This window comes from Plecotus auritus, assembly GCF_963455305.1.
Source record: "Plecotus auritus genome assembly, chromosome: 7".
In the NCBI taxonomy this organism is placed as follows: Eukaryota; Metazoa; Chordata; class Mammalia; order Chiroptera; family Vespertilionidae; genus Plecotus; species Plecotus auritus.
In genome coordinates, this window is record NC_137774.1 from 53,255,480 (window position 1) to 53,281,055 (window position 25,576).

At 41.0% G+C, this 25,576-nt stretch overlaps 1 protein-coding gene across 17 annotated transcripts in view; it reads right to left on the reverse strand.

The window, feature by feature from the left end:
* The window catches only part of SPECC1 (sperm antigen with calponin homology and coiled-coil domains 1), a 291,359-nt gene that overhangs the window by 81,047 nt on the left and 184,736 nt on the right, over positions 1-25,576 (reverse strand). For 14 of the 17 annotated variants that reach the window (XM_080681002.1, XM_080681006.1, XM_080681007.1 and 11 more), the window contains 3 exons: positions 15,392-15,599; positions 3,642-3,715; positions 3,087-3,265 (listed from right to left, as the gene is read on the reverse strand). In XM_080681002.1, coding sequence (XP_080537128.1) covers positions 3,087-3,265; positions 3,642-3,715; positions 15,392-15,599 — 461 coding nt within the window. Of the gene's footprint in view, positions 1-84; positions 571-3,086; positions 3,266-3,641; positions 3,716-15,391; positions 15,600-25,576 lie in introns of those variants that run through there. The other 3 variants (XM_080680998.1, XM_080680995.1, XM_080680994.1) reach the window with 3 other exon arrangements.

The window sequence follows — 25,576 nt, forward strand, 5'->3', positions numbered from 1 at the left end:
TTCCCTCAAATGCCTGTATATGCAATTGAGGATATAAACCAGTGAGTCCTGTGTTATGATCAAGGTGCTTTCAGATGCTCTTACCTTCTCTTGGTCGTACTTGGAAGACCTCATCAGAGAGTTTTCTGCAAGTTCTTTGGCTGTGCCTGAACCAAAATGACTTTTGAGTTCTCATTAGATGACTGTCAAAGTCAAATTGCCTTTCAGTCAAGAACCCATCAGTCAAGAAGGGAACACTATGTCACTTCAGGACCTTTGAGGGTATGAGTTGGTTTCAAGCCTTGATCAAGTGGTAGATTCAGGAAGTGGCTGAGCCATCAGCGAGTAGTAGCTTTCAAACAGTCAACTCTTTTAAGAAGGGGCAGCTTGCAAGAGAGGCGCAGAATCAGACAAGAAACCAGCCCTGGCAGGTGTCTGAAGTCCTGCCCAATGCAGTGATCGGCAAGAACGCACTGAAGCCTATAGGCTTTCAGTAATATACCATGATTGGATTGGTGTTGATTCTAAAGTTTGAAATGTTTTGCAATAAGTCATTAAACTGCGGGATTTTGGAGGTAGGTTTGCAAATCACTGGAAAATCAAGAGAGAAACATATTGTGTTAAAAAAAAAAAAGTGACCCTAAGTTTGAAGATGTAGGATGCAGCATATGGAACACGAAATTGTCAAGATGCATGCCAAGATGTCCTGTGATATCAGGGTTCAAGCTGTATAACTGGGGCTGCATCTTAGAGTCTATGTTAGAAATGCAGCATCTCAGCACGATCTCCCTCCCAGGAGCATGCCTGCTCCTTTCCCTCCCCCTTCTTTCCCTCAGGTGTGCAACTCCTAACCTCTAAGGCAGCAGTCGCCAACCTTTCGGACCTCACGGACCACTGGTGGTCCACGGACCACCGGTTGGCAACTGCTGCTCTAAGGGACTCCATGAGACTTGTAACCAGGGGAGAATCGGGCAGTGGCAGCTCATCCCGGGCTAACTCCTGAACCTTTCTCTTACTCTCCAGGGGGCTGACACAGCCCTTCCTTGGCTCACTTCTTTCCTACAACATTTCTAGAAAGCCAAATCAGCCCTGCCTAGTCTCTTTCCTCTTGTTTTGTCTATCCTAGGCCCTTCCTTGTTCCCCAGCTTTAATAAACGTCCTCTCAAAAATCACCTGAACTCATGTTGTGAAGTCTTTCTTGCACAAAGTCAAGAACTCACACACTCCAGGCCGGCCCGAGGTCAGGTCCTTGCTTGGTAACATTTTCTCATGACCCAGGTGGACCTTGTTTCTGGAGCCTATGCAGCCCAGCTGGCTCACTTCTACCACCTCCTTCACTTTCAACTTCGTCAGTAACAACTGGTGCCATTTTGGCATCAAGACCACAGGTAGCATACGGTGCCGTAACTCAGATCACCTATAATTTACCTGAGCACCTGATGACATCACCAGAAATATTTAAACTGCAGATAAAGAGGATCTGTCAGATTTCACTGCTTGCTTTCATTCCAGCAAAAGAAACTTTGTCTTATATAAAGCATATCTCATTAAATACCTGATTGCTTGTTTAAAAAAAAAAAAAAAGAAATGTGGCATCTCATACGACAACACAAACTCAAGACTTGTCTTTTACCATTTATCTTTAAAGTAATGTACAAATGAGGTAATGCAAGTTATAATTTTGTCCCTCTTCCAAAAACACAATATAAACCAAAACAAATGGACAAATAAAGGAAACACAAAAGAAAATTAGAATGACCTCAAAATGTTTCAATAGGGAACTTTATGAAATCTAGTTTTCCTATTCTTCTCCCTTAACTTAAAATTCACATGCTATGGTAGTGAGAGAGTGAAATCAGCTACACATCTTATCTTAATCCTTCTCTTAGAGGCTATTTTATAGAAAAGTCACAAACAAAAGAATGAGGGATTGATGGAAGCAATTTTAACAAGAGAATCAAAACGGAATTCTGAGAAAATCTATTCGTTACAATGTCATAAAATTCATAACATATCAGACTCAAAATCTAGCCAATGAACAACCTCCTGATCCTGAAAACATAGAAAAGGGGCAAACCGTAAAATCAGCATTCATAACTACTAACTTTCATTTTAAAATACATTTGAGCCCAGCTGGCACGGCTTAGTGGTTGAACGTCAACCTATGAGCCAGGAGGTCACGGTTCGATTCCTGTTCAGGGCACATGCCTGGGTTGTGGGCTTGATCCCCATTAGGGGGAGTGCAGGAGACAGCTGATCAATGATTCTTTCCCATCATTGATGTTTCTATCTCTCTCTCCCTCTCCCTTTCTGAAATCAATAAAATATATTTTAAAAAATACTACATTTGGGAGACATCTGAAAATTCAAAATCTTTTCTTAATATCCAATAATTTCAAAGTAAAGGACATTTATTCCTAATTGGGGAAATATAACACTGCATTAGTTAAAGCCCAACGTATTATTTATAATCTTGTTTGTAAACCATTTAAATTTTAAACCATAATTAACGTTAGGAATACCTCCCTCTGAAATTTTGTTGTTAAAGCTTTCTGGGGCCATACACTGTGTGATTTCCCTCCCTCAAGAACAGAAGCGAGAGTCATGTATTAGCCAGATGTGTGTTTTCCACGCTCATTCTTTTTAACAAAGTGGCTTGTTTCAAAGACTTTCTGAGGCAGCCTGCAGATGCTGCCCCTACAGAAGCACGTCCCTGGGCCAGGAGGAACAAGCCCTGCATCTGGCGACACTTCCCACTGCACCGAGTGAGCCAGGTGCCTGCTGAGGCGTGCACGTCCCAGCACTAATAGACACGAAGACCTCAGGAGCACCCTGGGCATGACTTTTCATCTTTTAGCTCAGGAGACACTGGGCTAGAGCTTTTGTACACGTGTAAGTGAAGAACTTTCTCAACACCTTAAGCCGAAGAATGGCAGTGACCAGTCCAGGAGGGAATGTTCTCGGGTGTGCATGGAAGTAGAGGTAGAGAAGGGTACAACTTCAGCACAGAGACATCAAGCGTCACGGAAGGCCGTGCAAGGTGGTTAGCGAGAAGCCAAGCACTGTTCGGGAGCCCTCAGACTCAAGTGCCCCCACTTATGACCAACCTGCCGTGGCCCTGCATGTCCCCCAGCTCCTTCTGCAGCCTTGCGTTCTTCTCCTCCTCCTCCAGCAGCCTCCTCTTCACAGTGCGCAGCTCCTGCTGGGCCTCACACTTGATGTCATTGGCCACCACCACCGCTGTCTGCAGGTCCGCCTGGAAGCGCCTCCACTCCTCGGTTTCCTCCTGAGAATGCCAGAGCACACACACACATCAGATGCCCACCAGGGCTGGCACCCTGGCGGGGCTCCGGGTCTCCCATGCCCAACACTGAGAAAGACCAGCTGGGCCATCTTAGTGAGGCACTGGTATCTTACTACAGGGAAAAGGCACAGGTGGGAGTCAGGCCTTTGTGCTATCAGAGTTCTCCATCCTGAAATTGAATGGTTGCTTTAACTTTACTTCCTGCCAACACTAACCTGGGCCAATGCCATGGAAATGCGCTATGAAAAAACAGGCTAGAGAGAGTAATCAGGGTATTTTTCAAAGGTTTTCAAACCTAAGAGGGTGATTCCGGTAAAGTGTTGGAGAATTTCCCCATCCCTGCTGTACTACATCTCACCTTTATCTGCTTAGTCAGAGTCTTTAGCTGCCTCTCCAGGTCTGCTTTCTGTTCCTCCAGCTTCATCACACTGCCTAGGAGCAAAGAAGTCAGATAGGAGTTGGCAGAGTTGTGAGACTCTTGGGAAAAGGTAAGCAAGGTAGCAAAGGAGCAGCTCGGGATTTGGCAACAGGCGTTAAAATCCACCCACTCTCCTGTGAATCCCATTCTCAGCACCTGAACACTGGGAGCCAGAAACAGGAGGTTCTTCTAAAAGACAGCACGGGATGAACTGAAAACCACGTGGGTTTTGGTCAGGTTACACCCAGATGACAGGATGTACAACCACATCGCGCTGTGGAAGAGACCTCCGCAGCTACTCACACTTGTGACACTCATCCTTGGCCTCCCTGAGTTTTGTACATATCGCCCCGAATGTCCTTCACTGCTGTGAGGCTTCTGGGTAGCAGACAGAGGATATGACTAGTTATTACCATGGTGCCTTTTAGGCCCATTTCTAGAGCTGCAGTTCTTAATCACAGTGAAACCTCAGTCACTTGGGAAGCTTTTCAAAAGCACAGATGTCCAAGCCGCAGACTCTGACCACGGAGTTGGAATCTCCAGGGCAGAGGAATGTGGGTGTGTGTGCTTCAAGAGCTTTCAGTGCCTTGACTACTTCTCCCTCACTCAGATCATCTTTAGCTCCTTACTCTCTGTCTCCAATTCTCCCACGTTACTGTCAGAGTCATTTCACTTTAAATCTGATCATGTCCTCTACATAGTTACAATCCTTCAATGCTTCCTTGTGATCCACTAAAGAGCAGCAGTTGTCTATTAAGAATATGAATCAGAGTTATCAGAGAAGCTTAAAAAGTCCCACAGGTTCAGGTCCTCCCCTGGAAATTCATTTTTTTTAAATATATATATTATTGATTTTTTACAGAGAGAAAGGGAGAGGGATAGAGAGTTAGAAACGTCAATGAGAGAGAAACATCGATTAGCTGCCTCCTGCACTCCCCCCACTGGGGATGTTCCCGCAACCAAGGTACATGCCCTTGACCGGAATTGAACCTGGGACCCTTCAGTCCGCAGGCCAACGCTCTATCCACTGAGCCAAACAGGCTAGGGCCTCCCCTGGAAATCCTAATTCAGCATGTGAGGCCCAAGAATTTGTGTTTGGGTCAGTGCTGCAGAATGAGAAAATGCTCCTTAACTTTTTAGTTCACTTTTCTGTCCATTTCTTTCAAGGATTTTATGAGGAGGAGTGATTATCCTTGGCTGGGTTTGTGTGTGAAAAGACGTTAATAATACCTTAATAACCCTGACAGAAGCTAAAACGTTTCTTAAAGGATGCATGGTCTTGTGTTATTGCCGAGCTTGCAGCTGTGATGATACAGGTGCAGGGAGTCTGCCTGACATGTGTTTTGGACATTATTCACATGCTTCTTGCTTGGTGTGCCTATGCTGACTTTGAAGAATTTGGGATAACACAACCGAATTCTCAGCAGCAGTGTATCACTAAGTGAAAAACCAAACCAAACTGGACTTCTCTTGACTTTCTACTTCTCAAGCATGTTGCTGTTTGAAATACACACTGACCACTAGCCATGGTGCTGGGCCTTCTGCTGCATTCTCAAGGACAGCCTGAAGACACTGACCCCAGATGGCCACGCTCTAGAGTTCTACCACATGTCAGGTCTAATGAACACTGGACCCCGGCACTTCCCTTAATCAAGAAGAACGATACACAGTCAATTCTCATCATCTGTTGGTTACATGGAGGTGCCACGCAAACCCAATGAGGAAATATTAAACTACTGCTTCAACAGGAAATACAGGGTTAAGGTCCTATGAGCCTCTGGTCACATTTCCATAAAATGAAATGCTATTTGTTTGTTTGTTTGTTTGTTTATTATTTATATCTGTGTTGTTGAAAGTATTACATATGACCCCTTTTTTCCCTAATGAACCCTTATAGCACACCTCCATCCTCCACCCCAGGCCCGTGGGTTATGCATATATGCATATAAGATCTTTAATTATCTTTTCCCATCCACCCACCTTCCCCTGCCTTCCCTCTTAGATTCCACAGTCTGTTTCATCCATCCAGGTCTCTGGATCTATTTTGTTCATCAGTTTATTTTGTTCATTAGATTCTAAATATGAGTGAGATCATGTGATACTTGTCTTTCTCTGACTGGTAATTTCACTTAGCATGATACTCTCCAAGTCCCTCCATGCTGTCTCAAAGGGTAAGAGACTCTTCTTTTTTACAGCTGCATAGTATTCCATGGTATAAATGTACCACAGCTTTTTATCCACTCATCTACTAATGGGCACTTGGCAGTTTCTAGATGTCAGCTATTGTAAATTGTGCTGCTATGAACACAGGGGTGCATACATTCTTTCTGATTGATTTTTCAGGTCTCTTAGGTATATTCCTAGAAGTGAGATCACTGGGTCAAATGGCAATTTCATATTTAATTTCTTTAGGAAACTCTATATTGTTTCCCATAATGGCTGCACCAGTCTGCATTCCCAACAGCAGTGTACTAGGGTTCCCTTTTCTTTACATCCTCGCCAGCACTTGTCATTTGTTGATTTATTGATGGTAGCCATTCTGAGATGGTACCTCATGGTCGCTTTGATTTGCATCTCTCGGATGATTAGTGACTCAGAGCATTTTTTTCATGTGTTTCTTGGTCATCTGTATGTCCTCTTTGGAGACATGTCTATTTAGTACCTTTGCCCATTTTTCAGTTGGATTGTCTTCCTTTTGTTAAGTTGTATGAGTTCCTTATATATTTTGGATATTAACTCTTTATCACAGGGGTGGGCAAACTTTTAGACTCGAGGGCCACAATGGGTTCTTAAACTGGACCGGAGGGCCGGAACAAAAGCATGGATGGGGTGTTTGTGTGAACTAATATAAATTCAAAGTAAAGGAGCGGAGGGGAGAGCAAGAGAACCCTCCGCTCTTTCGGCTCCGCGGGCTGGAGAGAACAGCCGAATGGCCGGATCTGGCTCGCGGGCCGTAGTTTGCCCACACCTGCTTTATCAGATGTATTATTCATTGCCAGATATGTTCTCTCATAGAGTGGCTCTCTTTTCATTTTGTTGATGGTGTTTTTTTGTTTTTTGTTTTTGCTATGCAGAAACTTTTTATTTTGATGCAGTCCCATTTATTTATTTTCTTCCTAGTTTCCTTTGCCTTGGGAGATGTACCTGTAAACATATTGCAATGAGAGATGTCTGAGATTTTGCTGCCTATGGTTTCTTCTGAGATTTTTATGGTTTCACAACTTACGTTTCAGTTTTTTATCCATTTTGAGTTTACTCTTGTGTATGGGGTAAGTTGGTGGTCTAGTTAATTTTTTTTCCATGTATCTGTCCAATTTTCCCAAAACCATTTATTGAAGAGACTCTCTTGACTCCATATTCTCTTGCTTCCTTTGTCAAATAATTGAGCATAATAATTTGCTTGGGTCAATTTCTGGGTTCTCTTTTTCTGTTCCATTGCTCTATATGCCTATACTTGTGCCAGTTCTAAACTGTTTTGAGTATGTGGCTTTGAAGTATAATTTGAAATCTGGCATTATGATTCCTCCATTTTTGTTTTTCTTTCTCAAAATTGCTGCAGCTATTTGGGGTCTTTTTTGATTCCATATAAATTTCTGGAGTATTTGTTCTAGCACTGTGAAATATGCCATTAGTATTTTAATACCGTGTTTCCCCGAAAATAAAACATCCTCCAAAAATAAGACCTACTTACAGGTTTCCTTCTGAGTGAAATATAAGGCATCCCCCGAAAATAAGGCCCCCAGGCTCTGTCTCAGAATGAAAATTAATTTACCGTAAACTGGTCGCTAGGGCCGCCCCGACTGGCGTCGAGCAACCAGTGACGTTACGCGGAGTCCTGACGTCACTGCTGTGTGGAGGCGGAGCGGAGGTCGGAGTGAGCGGTGAGCGCAGGGCGGGAGAGAGGAGGAGACTTTCGCAGATGCGTGTAGAAGAACAGGAGGATTAGAGCGGACGGGACGCGGTGAAGGTGGTGAGTGCTGGTCTGTCTCTGGTGACACTACCTGATGCTCACGGCCGCCTTCATGATAACTGAAGGTTCTCAGTCAGTGGCAGACCCTGCTCCAGCCCAGATCCAGGCCCCAGCAAGCCCAGTGACAGTCCCCAGGCAGGCCCCAGGGGGTAAATGTCTGATAAAGGGGTAGGGGGGATGTCTGGTGAAGGTGTTCAGTGGCACAGGGGTGGGGGGAGGGGGATCACTTAAAATGACACAGGAGGATCAGAGGGGGCAATCAAAATGACACAGGAGGATCAAAAGGGGTTACTAAAATGGTAATCCCCCCTCTGATTCTCCTGTGCCATTTTGATTCCCCCTTCTGATCCCCCCTGTGTCATTTTGAGTGATCCCCCTCCCCCCACCTTGATACCCCAATTCCTTTTTTTTTATCCCTAGAAATGAGCGCAAAAAGAAAAAGCTACTCAGTGGAGTACAAGAAAGGAATCGTGGAAGACTCTTGGGGCCAAAATCTTACTGCTTTCTGCAAAGAGAAGATTTTGAGTATCTGATTGGTCCGAAAATGGCGAGCAGAGTATGGTAACCTCATTGAACAAGTGCACAAGGGAAATGCTAAAAAGCGCAAGTGTGGATCAGGTCGGCAACCATTATTTTCCGAGCTGGAAGACCTGATCTGTGAATGGGTTGTTGACAGGAGAGCAAAGTCTTTGGTTGTGAATAGGGCTCAGATTCAAGAATTTGCCCTTGCAATGGCACCACAGTTTGACATAGCCCCCGAAGACTTCAAAGCATCACAACACTGGCTGGATAATTTCCTTCAGCGAAGTGAACTGTCTTTAAGAAGATCTACAACATTGTTTAGGTTGGAAGATACTCAAGTTATTAAGTGAGCACTTGCATTCAAGTCCTTTATTGATGATGCTGACTTCTCTAAATACAATCTTTCCAACATGATTGCTATGGATGAAACTGCAGTGTTTATGGGCCAATTATCTCAAACAACAATTGAACAGCGGGGTGCCTCCTTAGCGTACATTCCCTCCACTGCTTACGAAAGTGCATGTGTTTCCTGTATTTTGGCAATTCGTCTGGATGGCACTAAAATCCCACCTTTAATCATTTCTAAGGGCAAGAAGGAAAAGATTGAACGTGTTTTGGGCGTTTTTATTCTTGAAACTGAAAAAGCCTGGGCCACACAAGCAGTTATAAGGAAGTGGGTTGATTTAATGCTGCCGTTTGTTATGCGAGGGAGCCAAAGAGGTCTGCTAGTCTGGGATGCAGCCAGCACTCACTGCGCTAAAGACATGAAGACAGCCGAAACCGGTTTGGCTCAGTGGATAGAGCATCGGCCTGCGGACTGAAAGGTCCCGGGTTCGATTCCGGTCAAGGGCATGTACCTTGGTTGCGGGCACATCCCCAGTGTGGGGTGTGCAGGAGGCAGCTGATCGATGTTTCTCTCTCATCGATGTTTCTAGCTCTCTATCCCTCTCCCTTCCTCTCTGTGAAATATCAATAAAATATATAAAAAAATAAATAAATAAATAAAATAAAGACATGAAGACATTTCTTCATGAAAGAAAAATAGATCAGATAATGATTCCCGCAGGAATGACGGCCTATCTCCAGACTCTTGATATTGCAATAAACAAGCCATTCAAAGACAATTTGCGCATGGAAGTTAATGACTACATTGAAAATAGAATGGAGAGAAATCAATGTGGAAACTTTGTGAAACCTAAACTGCAAGAAGTTGTGACTTGGGTGAAGAATTCATGGGAGAAAATCACTGACAGTTGCATTGCAAATGCACTGCGAGCAGGCTACCTTGACAAGAAGTACTCATTTGAAGACAGTGCTACTGCTAAACATGAGAGATTTGGTCCACTGATTCTGAAAGAAATGGAGTCACAAGAAATTCACCAGGAAATTCAGGAATTGGATTGTTATGATGGTGTTCCAGAAGATGATGACATGATTGTCATTGAATAAATTTGCAAATTCTTGATACTGTAGGATTCACAGTTTGTCTGGTTTGTGTTGACAACTACCGTACTACCGTACCGTATACAGGTTATAAATTTCCTTTATTTTCATTTAACAATAAATGTGTACCGTATTCTTCTTCATGGAAAAATAAGACATCCCCTAAAAATAAGACCTAGCATGTCTTTGGGAGCAAAAATTAATATAAGACACTGTCTTATTTTCGGGAAAACAGGGTAGGGATTGCATTGAATTTATAGATTGCCTTGGGTAGTATGAACATTTTAATGATGTTGCGTCTACCAATCCATGAACACAGAATACTCTTCCACCTGTTTATGTCTTCCTCTATGTCCATTTTCAACGTCCTGTAGTTTTCTGAGTACAGGTCTTTTACCTCCTTAGTTAAGTTTATTCCTAAGTATCTTAATTTTTTTGTTGCAATGGTAAATGGGGTTGTTTAATTTCTCTTTCTGAGAATTCATTATTGGTGTATAAAAAAAAGTCATCAATTTTTGAGGGTCGATTTTATATCCTGCTACATTGCCAAATTCATTTATTATGTGTATTTTTTGGTGGAGTTTTTAGGGTTTCTATGTACAATATCATGTTATCTGTGAATAATGACAGTTTTACTTCCTCCTTTCCAATTTGGATGCCTTTTATTTCTTCTTCTTGTCTGATCACTGTGGCTAGGACTACAAGTACTATGTTGAATAAGAGTGGTGAAAGCAGACACCCATGTCTTGTTCTTGTTCTTAGGGGAAATAGTTTTAGTTTTTCCCATTGAGAATGATGTTAGCTGTAGGTTTCTCATATATGGCTTTTATCATGTTGAGATATGCTCCCTCTATTCCTACTTTGCTAAGAGTTGTTATCAAAAATAGGTGTTGGATTTTGTTGAATGCTTTTTCTAAATCTATTGATATGATCATGTGATTTTTGTCTTTCAATTTGTTTATGTAATGTATCACGTTTATTGATTTTTGAATACTGTACTAGCCTTGCATCCCTGAAATAAATCCCACTTGGTCATGGTGTATGATCTTTTTAATATATTGCTGGATGTGATTTGCTAGAATTTTGTTGAGGATTTTAGCATACATATTCATCAGTGATATAAAGTCTCTTTCTTTGTAGTGTCTTTATCTGATTTTGGAATTAGGATAATGCTGGCCTCATAAAAAGAGTTTGGAAGTGTTCCTTCCTCTTTGATTTTCTGAAATAGTTTGAGGAGTATAGGTGTTAGTTCTATTTTTAATGTTTAGTGAAACTCCCCTGTGCTTTTGTTTGCTGGTAGTTTTTTGATAACTGCTTCTATTTTATCAGTTGTTTTGACCTATTCAGGTTTTCTTATTCCTCCTGATTCAGTTTTGGGAGATTGTATTTTTCTAGGAATTTGTCTATTTCATCCATAACGTCCAGCTTGTTGGCATATAGTTGTTCATAGTATTTTCTTACAATCCTTTATATTTCTGTGGTGTCAGTGGTTACTTCTCCACTTTTGTTTCTGATTTTACTTACTTGAGTACTCTTCGTTTCTTGATGAGTCTAGCTAACGGCTTATCAATTTTGTTTATCCTTTCAAAAAACCAGCTCTTAGTTTCATTGATTTTTTGTATTTTTTTTTTTTTTTTTTAGTCTCTGTGTTATTTATTTCTGCTCTAATCTTTATTATTTCCTTCCTTCTACTTAATCTGGGCTTTTCTTGTTCTCTTTCTGGTTCTTTAAGTTGTATGGTTAAATATTTTATTGCTAATTTTTCATTTTTTGAGGTAGGCCTGTAGTTCTATGAACTTCCCTCTCAGGACTGCTTTTGCTGTGTCCCAGAGATTTTGGGTTGTTGTGTACTCATTTTCATTTGTTCCCCGGAAATTTTTTTATTTCTTTCTTGATCTTGTTGGTAACCCATTCATTATTTAATAACATGCTATTTAGCTTCCATGTTTTTGAATGTTTTTCAGTGTTTTTACTGTAGTTGATTTCTAATTTCATCCCACTGTGATCTGAGAAGATGCTTGATATGATTTTAATTTTCTTGAACTTATAGAGACTTGTTTTATGTCCTAATATGTGGACTATATTTGTGAATGATCCATGTGCACCTGAGAAGAATGCTGCTTTGGGGTGAAAAGTTCTATAAATGTTCAGTTAAATCCATCTGATCAAGTGTGTCCTTTAGAGTCACTGTTTCCTTGTTAAGTTTTTGTCTGGAAGATCTATCCAGTGAAGTCAGAGGGGTGTTAAAATTCTCTACTATGACTGTATTGTTGCCCATCTCTCCATTAAAGTCCTCTAGAAAATTTTTTTATATAATTAGGTGCTCCTATATTGGGTGTATATATGTTTAGCAGGGTTATATCCTCTTGTTGGATCGATCCCTTTAGTATTATGTAGTGACCTTTGTTGTCTCTTGTGATGGCCTTCATTTTAAAGTCTATTTTGTCGAATATGAGTATTGCTATTCCAGCTTTATTTTATTTTCCTTTTGCGTGGAAAATTTTTTCCATCCCTTCACTCTCATCCTGTGTGTGTCTTTTGTTCTGAGGTGGGTCTCTTGTAGACAGCATATAGTTGGGTCATGTTTTTTTTTTTTTTTATCCATTCAGCTACCCTATGCCTTTTGATTGAAGCATTTAATCCATTTACATTTAGGGTTATTATTGATAGGTATTTATTTATTGCCATTTTAACACTGTATTGCTGGAAGCAAATTCCAGTTGTTAGCATAGTAAGTGCGAGAAGTTTATCAGAAGGCTGATGGATAGCTTCAGCAGGCCTGAAAATCTGCATATATTATTGCCTGCTGCTGGAACAGCTGAAGGCAGTTCCCCCAACCTGATAATCTTTTTATTGTTTACCAAACTTTAACTTTGATATGTATATCTGCTTTGCTAGAGGGCAAGATGTGTGAATAAAAAGCCCTGGGTGTGGAGATTCGAGGAACTTAGTCACTCGAACTAAGCTTCCTCTAGCTCTCCCAATATGCCTTCCAAATTCATATTTTTTCTCTAGCCTCTTCATTCATTTATGCTCAGCCCCTTTTCCAGATTCCTGAACCCTTATAGATGCAGGATAACAACCTGGCACTGTATGCCTAGGTTTCTCTGTTTCTCCTTCTCATTAGAGCAGTCCCTTTGGCTCATTGGTGATGTACCCCTTTAGCCTTTTTTTTTTTTGTCTGGAAAGCTCTTTATTTGACCGTCTATTTTGAATGACAGCATTGCTGGATATAGTAATCTTGGTTTCAGATCCTTGCTTTCCATTACCTTGAGTCCTCGATGCCATTCCCTTCTGGCCTGTAGGGTTTGTGATGAGAAATCAGCTGACAGCCTTATGGGAGCTCCTTTGTAGAATTGCTTTTCTCTTGTTGCCTTTAATATTCTTTGTCTTTAATTTTTGACATTTTAATTATGATGTATCTTGGCATGGGCCTGTTCAGGTTCTTCTTGATTGGGACTTACTGTGCCTCCTAAACTTGTGTGACTTTCTCCTTCACCAGTTAGGTATGTTTTCTGCCATTATTTCTTCAAACACGTTCTCTATCCCTTGTTTGCTTTCTTCCCCCTCTGGTACACTTATTATGTGAATATTGTTATGTTTTGTACTGTCCCACTGCTCCCTTAAGCTGTCCTGCTGTTTTTTAAATGATTTTTCTTTCTGGGTCTCTGATTAAGTGTTTTTTTCCTATCCTGTCTTCTAATTCACTGATCCAATCCTTGGCTTCTCCTAATCTGCTGTGTATTCCTTCCACTGTATTCCTTATTGGTGCTATGTCATTCTTCATAGTTACTATATTTTTTCTCATGCTGTTGAGTCTCTTTGTCATCATTATTCTGAACTGTATGTCTGATAAATTTCTTATCTCCACTTCATTTAGATCTTCTTCTGGAGAATTCTCTTGTTCTTTCATTTCAGGCTTATTTTTTTGGCTGCCTGTTTGGGTTTGTGTCTGTGTATTAAATAGATCTACTATGGCTTCTAATCTCTAGTGCAGGACAATGTCAGACTCTGTTTGTGACTGACCCTGAGTATCCTGTTTGGAGCTATTAGCAACCCACAGCTTGTGGCTCCCTCTGCTGGGGCTGGGTGCCTTTGGAAAAGACCAAGATGTGCATCAAGGTCTGCTTTTGCTAGCCCTGGGCCCAGAAGGGAGCTATTTGTGTTTTATACAATAAGTTTGTTTGCCAGTGTCTTTGTTAAAAAAAAAAAAGCCCCTTCCATTATTGCTGGAACCTGCTTGCCCACATAACCCTTTTCCTGCATAACAGTCGGCAGGTATTTTTAAAAATTTCCCATAGCCTCCTGATCTGCAGAACCTGCCTCACCTGCAAGTTTTTAACTTTTCTCACTCACTGTGTTGCCCTTGAGCCATGCAAGTCTGCCACCAACCACTGAGAACAGTTTAGCCCTTTCCTGATCCTGGAAAATGTGATTACAAATTTGTCTGCTTTTTGCTTTACAGTAATGCGATCCACTACGTTTTTTTGTGTGTGGTTTTTAATTGGCTGTCACTGCATGAAGCTACAAATTTGGCTGCTTTTCCACAGCTTCATCAAATACCACAGACTTTACTTTTAGTACCTTCTGGAGCAATCTCATGTACAGATTGCTGAACTTCCTCTAAGTTTTGGTTAACACTGAATGATTCAATGAACACCGCTGATTTGCTAAGACTGAATTCACACCCAAGAGCACTAGAATCGGGTTTCAACAAAGCTGGTCTAACACACCTGTTTTCTCCACAAGGCACATCACAGCTTTTCTGTTCCCTGGGACACTACACAGCATTTGGGGACTACACTTGGGGTTCATTTTAAAAAGTGAAATCACCAACAAAAAGCACAAAAACTGCAAAAATCATGGCACTAAGTAAACCATGAAAAAGACTTGTTTACATGGGAGAGATGAAGTGAGAAGGTGTCACCGAGTTCAACCTGAGCTGGGGTGCACTTTGGGAGACTCAAAATTTCCACTGCCCTGTGCAGGTCCGCAAATGACCGTGGAGGTGTCAAGAACTCTGATTTTGAAGTTACAAATAACTTTTGGCAAGTGGGTGAACTCATAGATATGGATTCTATGAATGATCAGTTTGACCTATGCTATTTTTAGCAATGGTTAGTGTAACTAAAAGATCTCTGCATTAATTCTTTTGTTACAAAAGCAAAACACATTAAATGAGATCATTTAATAAGACTTAATCTGGACAAAGCAGGCAATATTTAACTGATCACTTTTAAACATGTCTTTCCCTATTCAAAGCAAACAATGACTTTGTAAATAAGCCATATACTGGTGCCTCTTCAGTGACAAAATGGCCACCTTTTAAGTTATCTGATATCCTACCATCAATAGGACACATGCTGAAATTGTTTTCCGACACCAAGAGCACACACTGTTCAGATACTCTGACCATCTGTCACCCATCTTTTTAGCCATCAATCCTGAAAGAGGACACATTGTTATGCCTGATGAGTGTGTTCAGCAGTGTGGCTCACACACAGTATACCTAACATCCCACACTGTTGACTCACTCACGTACAACAATCTTTTCTTCTATATCACCCAGTTTTCAACGTAGTTTAATTATTCTGTCTTTTTAATTGCCATTCTTCTTAGGAGATTATAGAACATTGACAAGAAAGGCTTTTCATAAACATTCTTACATACCCTCTCCCAGTTACCCAATGCTGCTGGTTTCTTTTATATTCTACCCACTCCTGATAGTCATTTCACCAGGGCTGATTTCACTTACTTTCTAGCTCACTGATGAGCTGATTATTATGTAACTTGACAGCTCGGTGTTGTTCCACCTGATCTTCCAATTCAAATATGGTTTCCTTCATGTCTTTAATCTCTGCATCACTCTCTGATGCTTTCTCTTGTAGTTTTAGGCTGGTTCTGCTCAGCTGTTCTGCTTGATGATCACATATCTCCTTCAAGTAAGAATAATCCTTCTCCACCTAAAATAAAAGGAAAGTTCCCTGGTCAATGTAACAGGAAAAAGTTCTCCAAACATTAGCATCAGGCTCCTCAACACAACAGCAGAGGAAGCGCTTGGCGCATGCCCCACTTGGCAGCATAGACACAGCCAAGGCTATAAATACTCAGAGAAATGTGATAAATGGGTGGATTCTGTACCCCTTTCTACCAACATAAAGAAGGCTGCACATATTTAAATGTCCTCTTTTCAGGCATCTGGTAAAGCAGCGCTTCACATCAGGAGGCTGGGGCGGCTGCCTTACTTCATATCTACTGTGGAGCAGCGCCGCCTGCTGGTAAGCCAGGAACAACACCCTAAACCTGACATCCCCAAATCTCACCATCAAATACTTGTGGCTACAGTGGTTTCTCTTAATTATATAACATTAATGTCACAGAGAACACCAGTTGAAGGCACAGAACATAGAAATGTGCAGGCATCAGACAAAGAAAAGTGGCACATCCCAGAAACTCATTTTACCTTTTCAATTTTTAATCATTAAACATTTAAAATATACAGAAAAGCACCAAAACTGATGAGATAACCATACAGACTTAACAATGGTGAAATTCTGCCAACATTTATTAAATCTTTTTACTTTAATAAGATTTGTTAAGACCTCAACTTTCTCCCACCCTAGAGAGCAATATGCATTATTCTAAAATTGGTATGTGGTCATTCCTTCCATAGTTTTTATACATAAAATTTTTACACAGATGACGTTATACTATACTATGCTTTAGCAGTGTGCTGTATTATACTGCATTATATGATACTAGAGGACCGGTGCATGAAAATTCATGAACTGGAGGGGTGTCCCTCAGCCTGGCCTGCCCCCTCTCACAGTTCAGGAGCCCTCAGGGGTGGGAGGCGACCCAGCAATCAGGGGAAGGCGACACCCCATCACACCTCTGCTGCTACCACTGCCGGCAGCTTAAGTCTCAGCCGGCCCTGGTTACCTGAGCCTCGGGCGGCCCTGGGTGGCTGAGCAGCTGCCATCTGAGGCTTGCCTGCACCTCGGGCCAGCCCTGGGCAGCTGGGGGGCTGAGGGGACTAGGGGACTCCAGAGGCAGGCGCATGAGGCGGGCCCAGCCTTGCTGCATGCCTGCCGCCCCGGCAGGGCTGAGGGGACTGGGTGCCGCCATCTTTGAGGGCATGGCAGTAAATTAGCATATTCCATTCTTATTGGCTGTGGGCGCCGCCATCTTTGCGATGGCATGAGGGTCAATTAGCATATTCCCTCTTTATTACATAGGATGGTAATATGTTTTGCCCTGTGTTATACTATGCTTATTATGCTTTTATAACTTGTTTTTGAGATATATTCATACTGATATACATTGCCCTAGGTCATTACTGCAAATGCTGCACAGCATTCCACTGTCTGAATATACTAATTATTTTATTACTAGTGGCCCAGTGCATGAAATTCATGCGGGATGGGGCTGTCCCTCAGCCCGGTCTGCACCCTCTCCAATCTGGGACCCCTCAAGGGATGTCCAACAGCCAGTTTAGGAACGATCCCTGTGGGATCAGGCCTAAACCGGCAGTCGGACATCCCTCTTGCAATCCGGGACTGCTGGCTCCTAACTGCTCACCTGCCTGCCTGCCTGATCGCCCCTAACTGCCCCACCCCTCCCACCAGCCTGCTTGCCCTAACTGCCTCTGCCTCAGCCCCACCACCATGACTTTGTCCGGAAGGACATCCGGAAGGTCTCCTGGAAGGTGTCCCAGTCAAATTAGCATATTACCCTTTTATTAGTATAGAACTGTGGTCAGCAAACTGAGCTCGCGAGCCACATGTGGCTCTTTGGCCCCTTGAGTGTGGCTCTTCCACAAAATACCACGGCCTGGGTGAGTCTATTTTGAAGAAGTGGCGTTAGAAAAAGTTTAAGTTTAAAAAATTTGGCTCTCAAAAGAAATTTCAATCGTTGTACTGTTGATATTTGGCTCTGTTGACTAATGAGTTTGCCGACCACTGGTATAGAAGATAGAGGCCTAGTGCATGGGTGGGGGCTGGCTGGTCTGCCCTGAAGGGGGTCCCGGATCAGGGTGGGTGTCCCCTTGGGGGGTGGGGCTGGCCTGAGGGAGGGGCTGAGGTCTGTTTGCAGGCTGGCCACACCCATATCGGGGGGAGGGTCCCCAATGGGGGGCATGGCCAGCCTGGGTGAGGGGCTGAGGGCCATTTGCAGGCTGGCCACACCCCCATCGGGGTGGGGGTCTCCTCTGGGGAGCGGGTGGCCTGTGCAAGGGGCCTGGGGTGGTTTGCAGGCCAGTCAGCCCCCTGATGGGGTGGGGGGGTCCCTCCTGGGGGTGGGGCGGCCTGGGTGAAGGCCTGGGGGTGGTTTGCAGGCTGGCTAAGCCCTCAGCTTTGTCCGGAAGGTCTCCCGGTCTAATTAGCATATTACTCTCTTATTAGTATAGATTATGAACTGTTATAGTGATTATAAGCAATCACTATAGTCTTTCTTCTATAGTCTTTCAATTACTGTTACTAAATAGTACATTTAGCAGGTATTGTAAGCCTGATTGATACCTAACAGATTTCTTCCTACATTTGGAGGGGTTTCCATATACAATATGTTTTTTTCCAATTGTATTTCATGTGCAAACCTTCTGGCTGTACATTCTATGGAGACAAGGCCCTGTATGCTTTCTTCGCCTTTCTATCCCCATGGTCGGCCCTAATGAATTATCTGACAAATGAACAAATAGTGAAAGGAAGCACTGCACTGTTTTTCAATTGGGAGGTTGTGAGAAGAATAAAAATGAAAGGGAAGGAGAGAGAGAATAAGAAGAGAGAGTGCAACATGGGAAAGAACCAAAGTACATTGCCTACATTAAGGGTGAGTATTTTCTGTGAAACTTGTTTCAATTATAAGGTGTGTGGTTCTGTGTCACAATACATGTCATTGTAGGTTGCTGTCATAAGCTTGAAAGCTACTGTAGTACATGAAAATGACTAAGGGTGGGAACCTGGAGACAGACTGCCGGAGTTTAAATTTCAGTGCTGAGAAAGCTGAGGGGACAGCCACCAGGGTCCCCTGCTGAGTCCCTCTCCCACTCAGCTCACAGACACCATCTTTCCTGGGTGGAACACTCCCCTCCATACGAGGAATGTACTAGCCCCACCCTCCAGACTCTGTCACCCCACCCTGACAAGCTCACTCCTCTCGAAGACTGAGCCGCCTGAACCCATGGTGTAGACCAGTGGTCGGCAAACTCATTAGTCAACAGAACCAAATATCAACAGTACAATTGAAATTTCTTTTGAGAGCCAAATTTTTTAAATTTAAACTTCTTCGAACACCACTTCTTCAAAATAGACTCACCCAGGCCGTGGTATTTTGTGGAAGAGCCACACTCAAGGGGCCAAAGAGCCACATGTGGCTCGCAAGCTGCAGTTTGCCAACCACTGGTGTAGACTTTCTGGGAGGGTTCCTGAGGACAACCTCAGGGGTATCAGAGACTGAGCTGTGTGTCTCTGGAGTGGGGCCACTCCCCCACCATGCTGGAGAGGTGCTGCCCCCTCACAGGAGACCTCCTAGCCCTATCCTCATGACCACCAGTGGCCCCCCACTGCCAAGTGTGCCTTGCAGGGAGTCAGCTGGCTGTGGCCGGCTTGGGCCCTAGAAGTAGACTATCTTGAAGGCTCTCAAAGAGGGAGAGACTGAGCTGTGTGGCTCTAGGGAGAATACACGTTCCCTCACAGCCCTCCCAGCACCACCGTTCCTGTGCACAGCCCTCCTTCCATGCGGCCAAATCTTGGTCTCTTTGGGCCTTATGAACTCTGCTGGCCCCACCCTGTGGACTCCCTGAGGCCTGCCCCATCACAAAGGTTGGCAGGCACCTGTTGGGTGGAGGCTGGCATGGTGTATCCAGAGACTTTTGCTGAGTTGCCTCAGTCTCTGCACTGGTGCCGAGTTTGAATCTATTTCAATCTGATGAACAGCATTCGCCCCTACCTAGTGACTCACCGAGAACATACCTCATGCAACTCATGTACTGCCAGAAGCTCTTTCAATGACTGAGCCTAACAGGCAGCCAGCCAAGGAAGGCAGATCTCAGGGTGCCTTGGACCTTTTGTTGACCTGTCCCCATGCTCGCTGCTGGTGGAAGCCGGCACCGGTGTGTAATTGCCCCTCCCATGTACAACCAGGCTCGGGAGAGGCAGCCACAAAGTGGATTGCTCTGTAGCTCAAAACAAGTACCCAGGGCTAGTCACAGGCAGTGCCTGACATTGACCTTCACTAGAGTCCCTCCTATGAGGCCCCAGGACCAATATACCCAGTGTTGGGATTCAGATAATATCAGAACATAATGCAATTAGCTGCACAAGCAGCACACCCAAAAAGGGATCTAAACAGGTACCAGACTCTGCTGGGGCAAATTCTATGTCACCAGATCAGCCCCCACACAGCAGCTTATACACTGTAGTCTGTGACAATCCTAATAGTTAGCCAGCCTGAGAATCAACACCACCCATGGATGGGCCAACAACAATCAAGACTCAACTACAAAAGGAGGGTTCACATATCCTACAAAAGAAACATTCCTGGAGCACCCAGCTTAGGTGATCAGAGAGACTGCAGCACAGTCCCACGGACACCTATTACATAAGGCCCCAACACAAGACTGAGAGGCATAGCAGATCTACCTAATACACAGAAACAATTACAGAAAGGCAGCCAAAATGGGAAGACAAAGAAACATGCCCCAAATGAAAAAACACACAGGATAAATCCCTAGAACAATAACTAAATGAAATGGAGATAAGCAATCTATCAGTTAAATCAATGGCTATAAGGATGCTCATCCATTCCTTAGGGGAAGAATGGATGAGCTGAGTAAGAACATAAAAAGATAATAAACATTAAAAAAAAAAAAAAGGCATAGAAACCATAAAAAAGAACCTGGCAGAAATGAAGAATACAATTTCTGAAATGAAGAATACAATAGAAGAAATCAACAGCAGATTAGATGAAGCAGAGGATTAAATCAGCAATTTGTAAGGCAAGGTAGCAAAAAACACCCAATCAAAACAGCAAAAAGAAAAACAAAATTTTAATAAGAATAGTTTAAGAGATCTCTGGGACATGAAGTGTAACAACATCCACATCATAGGTACCACCACAAGGAGAAAAGAGAGAGCAAGGGATTGAAAACCTATTTGAAGAAATAATGGCTAAAAATTGCCCTAACCTGGTAAAGGAAAAAAACACACAAGTTCAGGAAGCACATAGAGTCTCAAATAAGATAAATCCCAAAAGGCCCACACCAAGAAACATCATACTTACAATGGAAAAAGAGAGAATCTTAAAAGCAGCAACAGAAAGGTAGTTAATTACCTACAAGGGAGCTCCCATAAGACTATGAGCAGATTCTTTAATAGAAAGTCTTCAAGTCATAAGGATGTAGCAAGAAATATTCAAAGTGATGAAAAGCAAGGACCTACAACTAAGATTACTCTACCCAGCAAAGCTCTCATTTAGAATCAAAGGACAGATAAACAGCTTCCTAGACAAGAAAAAGCTTAAGGAGTTCATCACCACAAAACCAGTATTATATGGAATGTTAAAGGATCTTCTTTAAGAACAAGAAAGAAGAAAAAAAAGGGGAACATAGTTATAAAGAATAAAACGGCAATAAATACGTACCTAACACTAATTGCTTTAAATGTAAATGGATTAAATGCTCCAATCAAATCCAGGGTAGTTGACTGGATAACAAAACAGACCAATATACATGCTATCTACAAGAGACTCACCCCCAAAAAAGATTAACACAGATTGAAAGTAAAGAGATGGTAAAAGATATTTGATGTAAATGGAAATGAAAAAACACCCTGGGGCAGCAATAACATCAGACAAAATAGACTTTAAAACAAAGGCTGTAATAAGAGACAAAGAAGGACATTACATAATGATAAAGGGATCAATCCAACAAGAGGATAAAACCCTTGTAAACATTTATACATACAAGCATCTAAATATATAAAATAAATATTAATGAACATAAAGGGAGAGATTGACAGTAATATCATAGTAGGGGATTTTAATAACCCACTGACATCAATGGATAGATTGATGTCACACGAAAAAAATCAACCAGAAAATAGCTGCCTTACACATTACACTAGACCAGATGGTATTTTCAGAGCATTTCACTCCAAAGTAGCAGTAAATACACATTCTTTTCAAGTGCACGTGGAATATTTTCCAGGAGAGACCATGTGTTAGGTCACAAAATAAGTCTCAATAAATTTAAGAAGAATAAAATCATACCAAGCATCTTCTCCAACCACAGTGGTATAAATTAGAAATCAATTACAGTAAATCCTCGATTCTGTGGACCTCAATTTAATGGACTTTGGATTTAGCAGACAAAATTTTCAGTCCATATGTCATATGTGAAAATTAACACTATATTCATTTTTAAATGTTTTAAACCAAGATTTGCTTATAATCACTAATTGCTTTAGGTTTTTTTGTTATTAATTCACTGTTATTTTTAATATATTTTAGCAAATAGGCCATATGTTGGAAAAAACTAGTAATTTCACTGACATAAATAAATATTACATATCTATAACTATAGTCTATATATTTAAATCCAAGAGTTAACACTTGTAAACAATGTTTGGAGAATGATTAACATGTGAACATACCACATCATGTACTACAAAAATTGGTTCTGTTGTCACATGGCATTATTTTCTGCAACAGTTTTAAAATGTGCCAGCCATGTTCTGATGTGTGCTAAGCCACACCCCAGCTGTGGGCATTTGTTTACTTGCAGTGACTGATGAATGTACACATTTACTAGACCTATTCAGTATGAATTTAAAATTACAGTAATGGATATAGAAAACTTTTCTGTGAAATTAAATATATATTTGATTTTAATTACACAAATGTGTTTACGTAAGTAAAAACAGGTAAACAAACTAATTTGCCAATTTTTAATGTACACCTTTGAAAAACTAACTTTATTATATCACGGACTTTTGGCTTCAACAGACACCTCCTCGCTAGAATTAGTCTCTTATATCAAGGTTTTACTATACAAAACAAAACAAAACAAAATAAAAAATAAAAAACCCTGAAAAACACACAAATACATGGAGGCTAAATAACATGTTACTAAACAATAAATGGGTTAACAATGAGATAAGGAAAAAATAAACAAAAGATACCTTGAGACAAATGAAAAGGAAAACATAACAACACAAAATCTATGGGACACAGTGAATGCAGTCCTAAGAGGAAAATGGCCAACTTCAAGAAACAAGAACAATCTCAAATAAATAATCTAACCTTATACCAAAGGGAACTAGAAAAAAAACAAAGCCCAAAGTGAATAGAATGAAGGAAATAATATACATCAGAGAGAAAATAAACAAAATGGAGTCTAAAACACAATTCAAAAGATCAGTAAAACTATGAGCTGGTTCTGTGAAAAGAAATAAAATTCATAAACCTTTAACCAGACTCATCAAGAAAAAAAAAGAGGACCCAAATAAATAAGATAAAAAATGAAAGAGAAGCCCTAGCCAATTTGGCTCAGTGGATAGAGCATTGGCTTGTGAAACAACTGGATTCAATTCCGGTCAAGGGCACATACCTTGGCTGTAGACTCCTCCCTGGCCTGGGTCCTGGTTGGGGCATATGCAGGAGGCAACCAATCGATGTGTTTCTCTCACATCGATGTTTCTCTCTGTCTTTCCCTCTCTCTTCTACTCCCTCTAAAAAAAATCAATGAAAAAATATCCTCGGGTGAGGATTAAAAAAAAAAGGAAGACAACTGACACTATAGAAATATAATTAATTATAAGAAAATATTATGGACAATTTATATGCCAACAAATTAGGACAATCTGGAAGACATGAATAAATTCCCAGAAACATACAAACTTTCAAAACTGAATCAAGAAGAAACAAAAAATCTGAACAGAACAATTATAATCAACAAAATCAAAGCAATAATAATAATTTCTAAAACTCCCAACAAACAAAAGTCCTGGGCTGGATGGCTTTACTGGTAACTTTTACCAAACATTCAAAGAAAAATTAACACTTGTCCTTCTCAAACTATTGGAGAATAGTCAGAGGTGGGAAGACTCCAATCTTGTTATATGAGGCCAACATTACCCTAATTCCAAAACCAGATAAAGACACTACAAAGAAAGAAAATTACAGGCCAATATTCCTGATATTGAGGCATAGAGGCAAATATCTTCAACTAAATATTAGCACACCAAATTCAACAATTCATTAAAAAGATCATACACCAAGATCAAGTGAGATTTATTCCTTGAATGCAAGGTTGGTCCAAGATCCGCAAATCAATTAAAATGGTAACATAAACAAAATGAAGGATAAAATTCATATAATCATGTCAATAGATGCAGAAAAAGCATTTCAAAAAATCCAGCCCCATTTATGATAAAAACTCTCAGCAAAGTGGAAATAGAGGGAACACACCTCAACATAATAAAGGCCATATATGACAAACCAACAGCTAACATTATACTCAATGGGCAAAAACTACAAGTGTTTCCCTTAAGACTGGGTAAAGACAAGCATGCCTGCTTTCACAACTTTTATTCAACATAGTACTGGAATTCCTAGACAAAGCAATCAGATAAGTAGAAGTTATAAAAGGCATTCAAGTTGGAAAGGAAGAACTATTATCTGCAGATGACATGATACTGTATACAGAGAACCATAAAAACTACTAGAACTGATAAATTCAGTAAAGTAGGAGGATACAAAATAAATACTCACAAATCAATTGTATTTTTATACAATAATGAAGTATTAGAAAGGGAATCTAAGAAAACAATCCCATTCACAATTGCATAAAAATAACCCAACCACCTAGGAATAAACTTAACCAAGAAGGTAAAATACCTGTACTTGAAAAATAGTAAGATACCTAAGAAAGAAACTGAAGAAGATACCAATAAATAGAAGCATACTTTGTGCTCATGGAAAGATAAACACTACTTAAAAGTCTATCTCCCCAAAGCAATCTACAGATTTAAGCAATTCCTATGAAAATATTAATGGTATATTTCACAGAACTAGAACAAATGTTCCAAAAATTTATATGGAATCACAAAAGATCCCTGAATAGCCACAGTAATCTTGAGAAAGAAGAACAAAGTTGGAGGCATCATACTACCTGATATCAAATTATATACTATAAGGCCATAATAATCAAAACAACATGGTACTGAAATAAAAACAGACATATAGATCAACAGAACATAACAGAGCCAAGAAATAAATCCACGACTATATGGACAATTAATATATGAGAAAGGAGGCAAGAAGATACAAAGACAACCTATTCAATAAGTGGTGTTGGGAAAATTGGACAGATACAGAAAATAAAATGAAACTAGACCAGCTTCTTACACCATATATAAGAATGAACTCAACGGATTTAAGACTTTAATGTAAGACTTTGAAACCATAAAAATCCTGGAAGAAAACATAGGCAGAAAAATCTCCAACATTTCTTACAGCAGTATTTTTTCTGATATATCTCCTCCAGCAAGAGAAATAAAAGAAGGAATAAACAAGTGGAACTACATCAAACTTAAAGAGTTTTTGCACAGCAAAGCAAACCATTAACAAAATGAAAGGACAATCTACTTGATTCATTGGCATCTAATAAGAGGTTAATACATAAAATTTATGAAAAAAGTCATATAAGTATCCAGAATTAATAAGGACCTCATACAACTCTATACCAAAAAAACAACAATCCAATTAAGAAATGGGAAGACAACCTGAATAAATACTTCTCCAAAGAGGACATACAGATGGCCAACAGACACATGAAAAGATATTCAACGTCACTAATTGTCAGAGAGATGCAAATTAAAACCACAATGAGATATCACCTCACACCTGAGAGAATGGTGATCATCAATAAATCAACAAACAA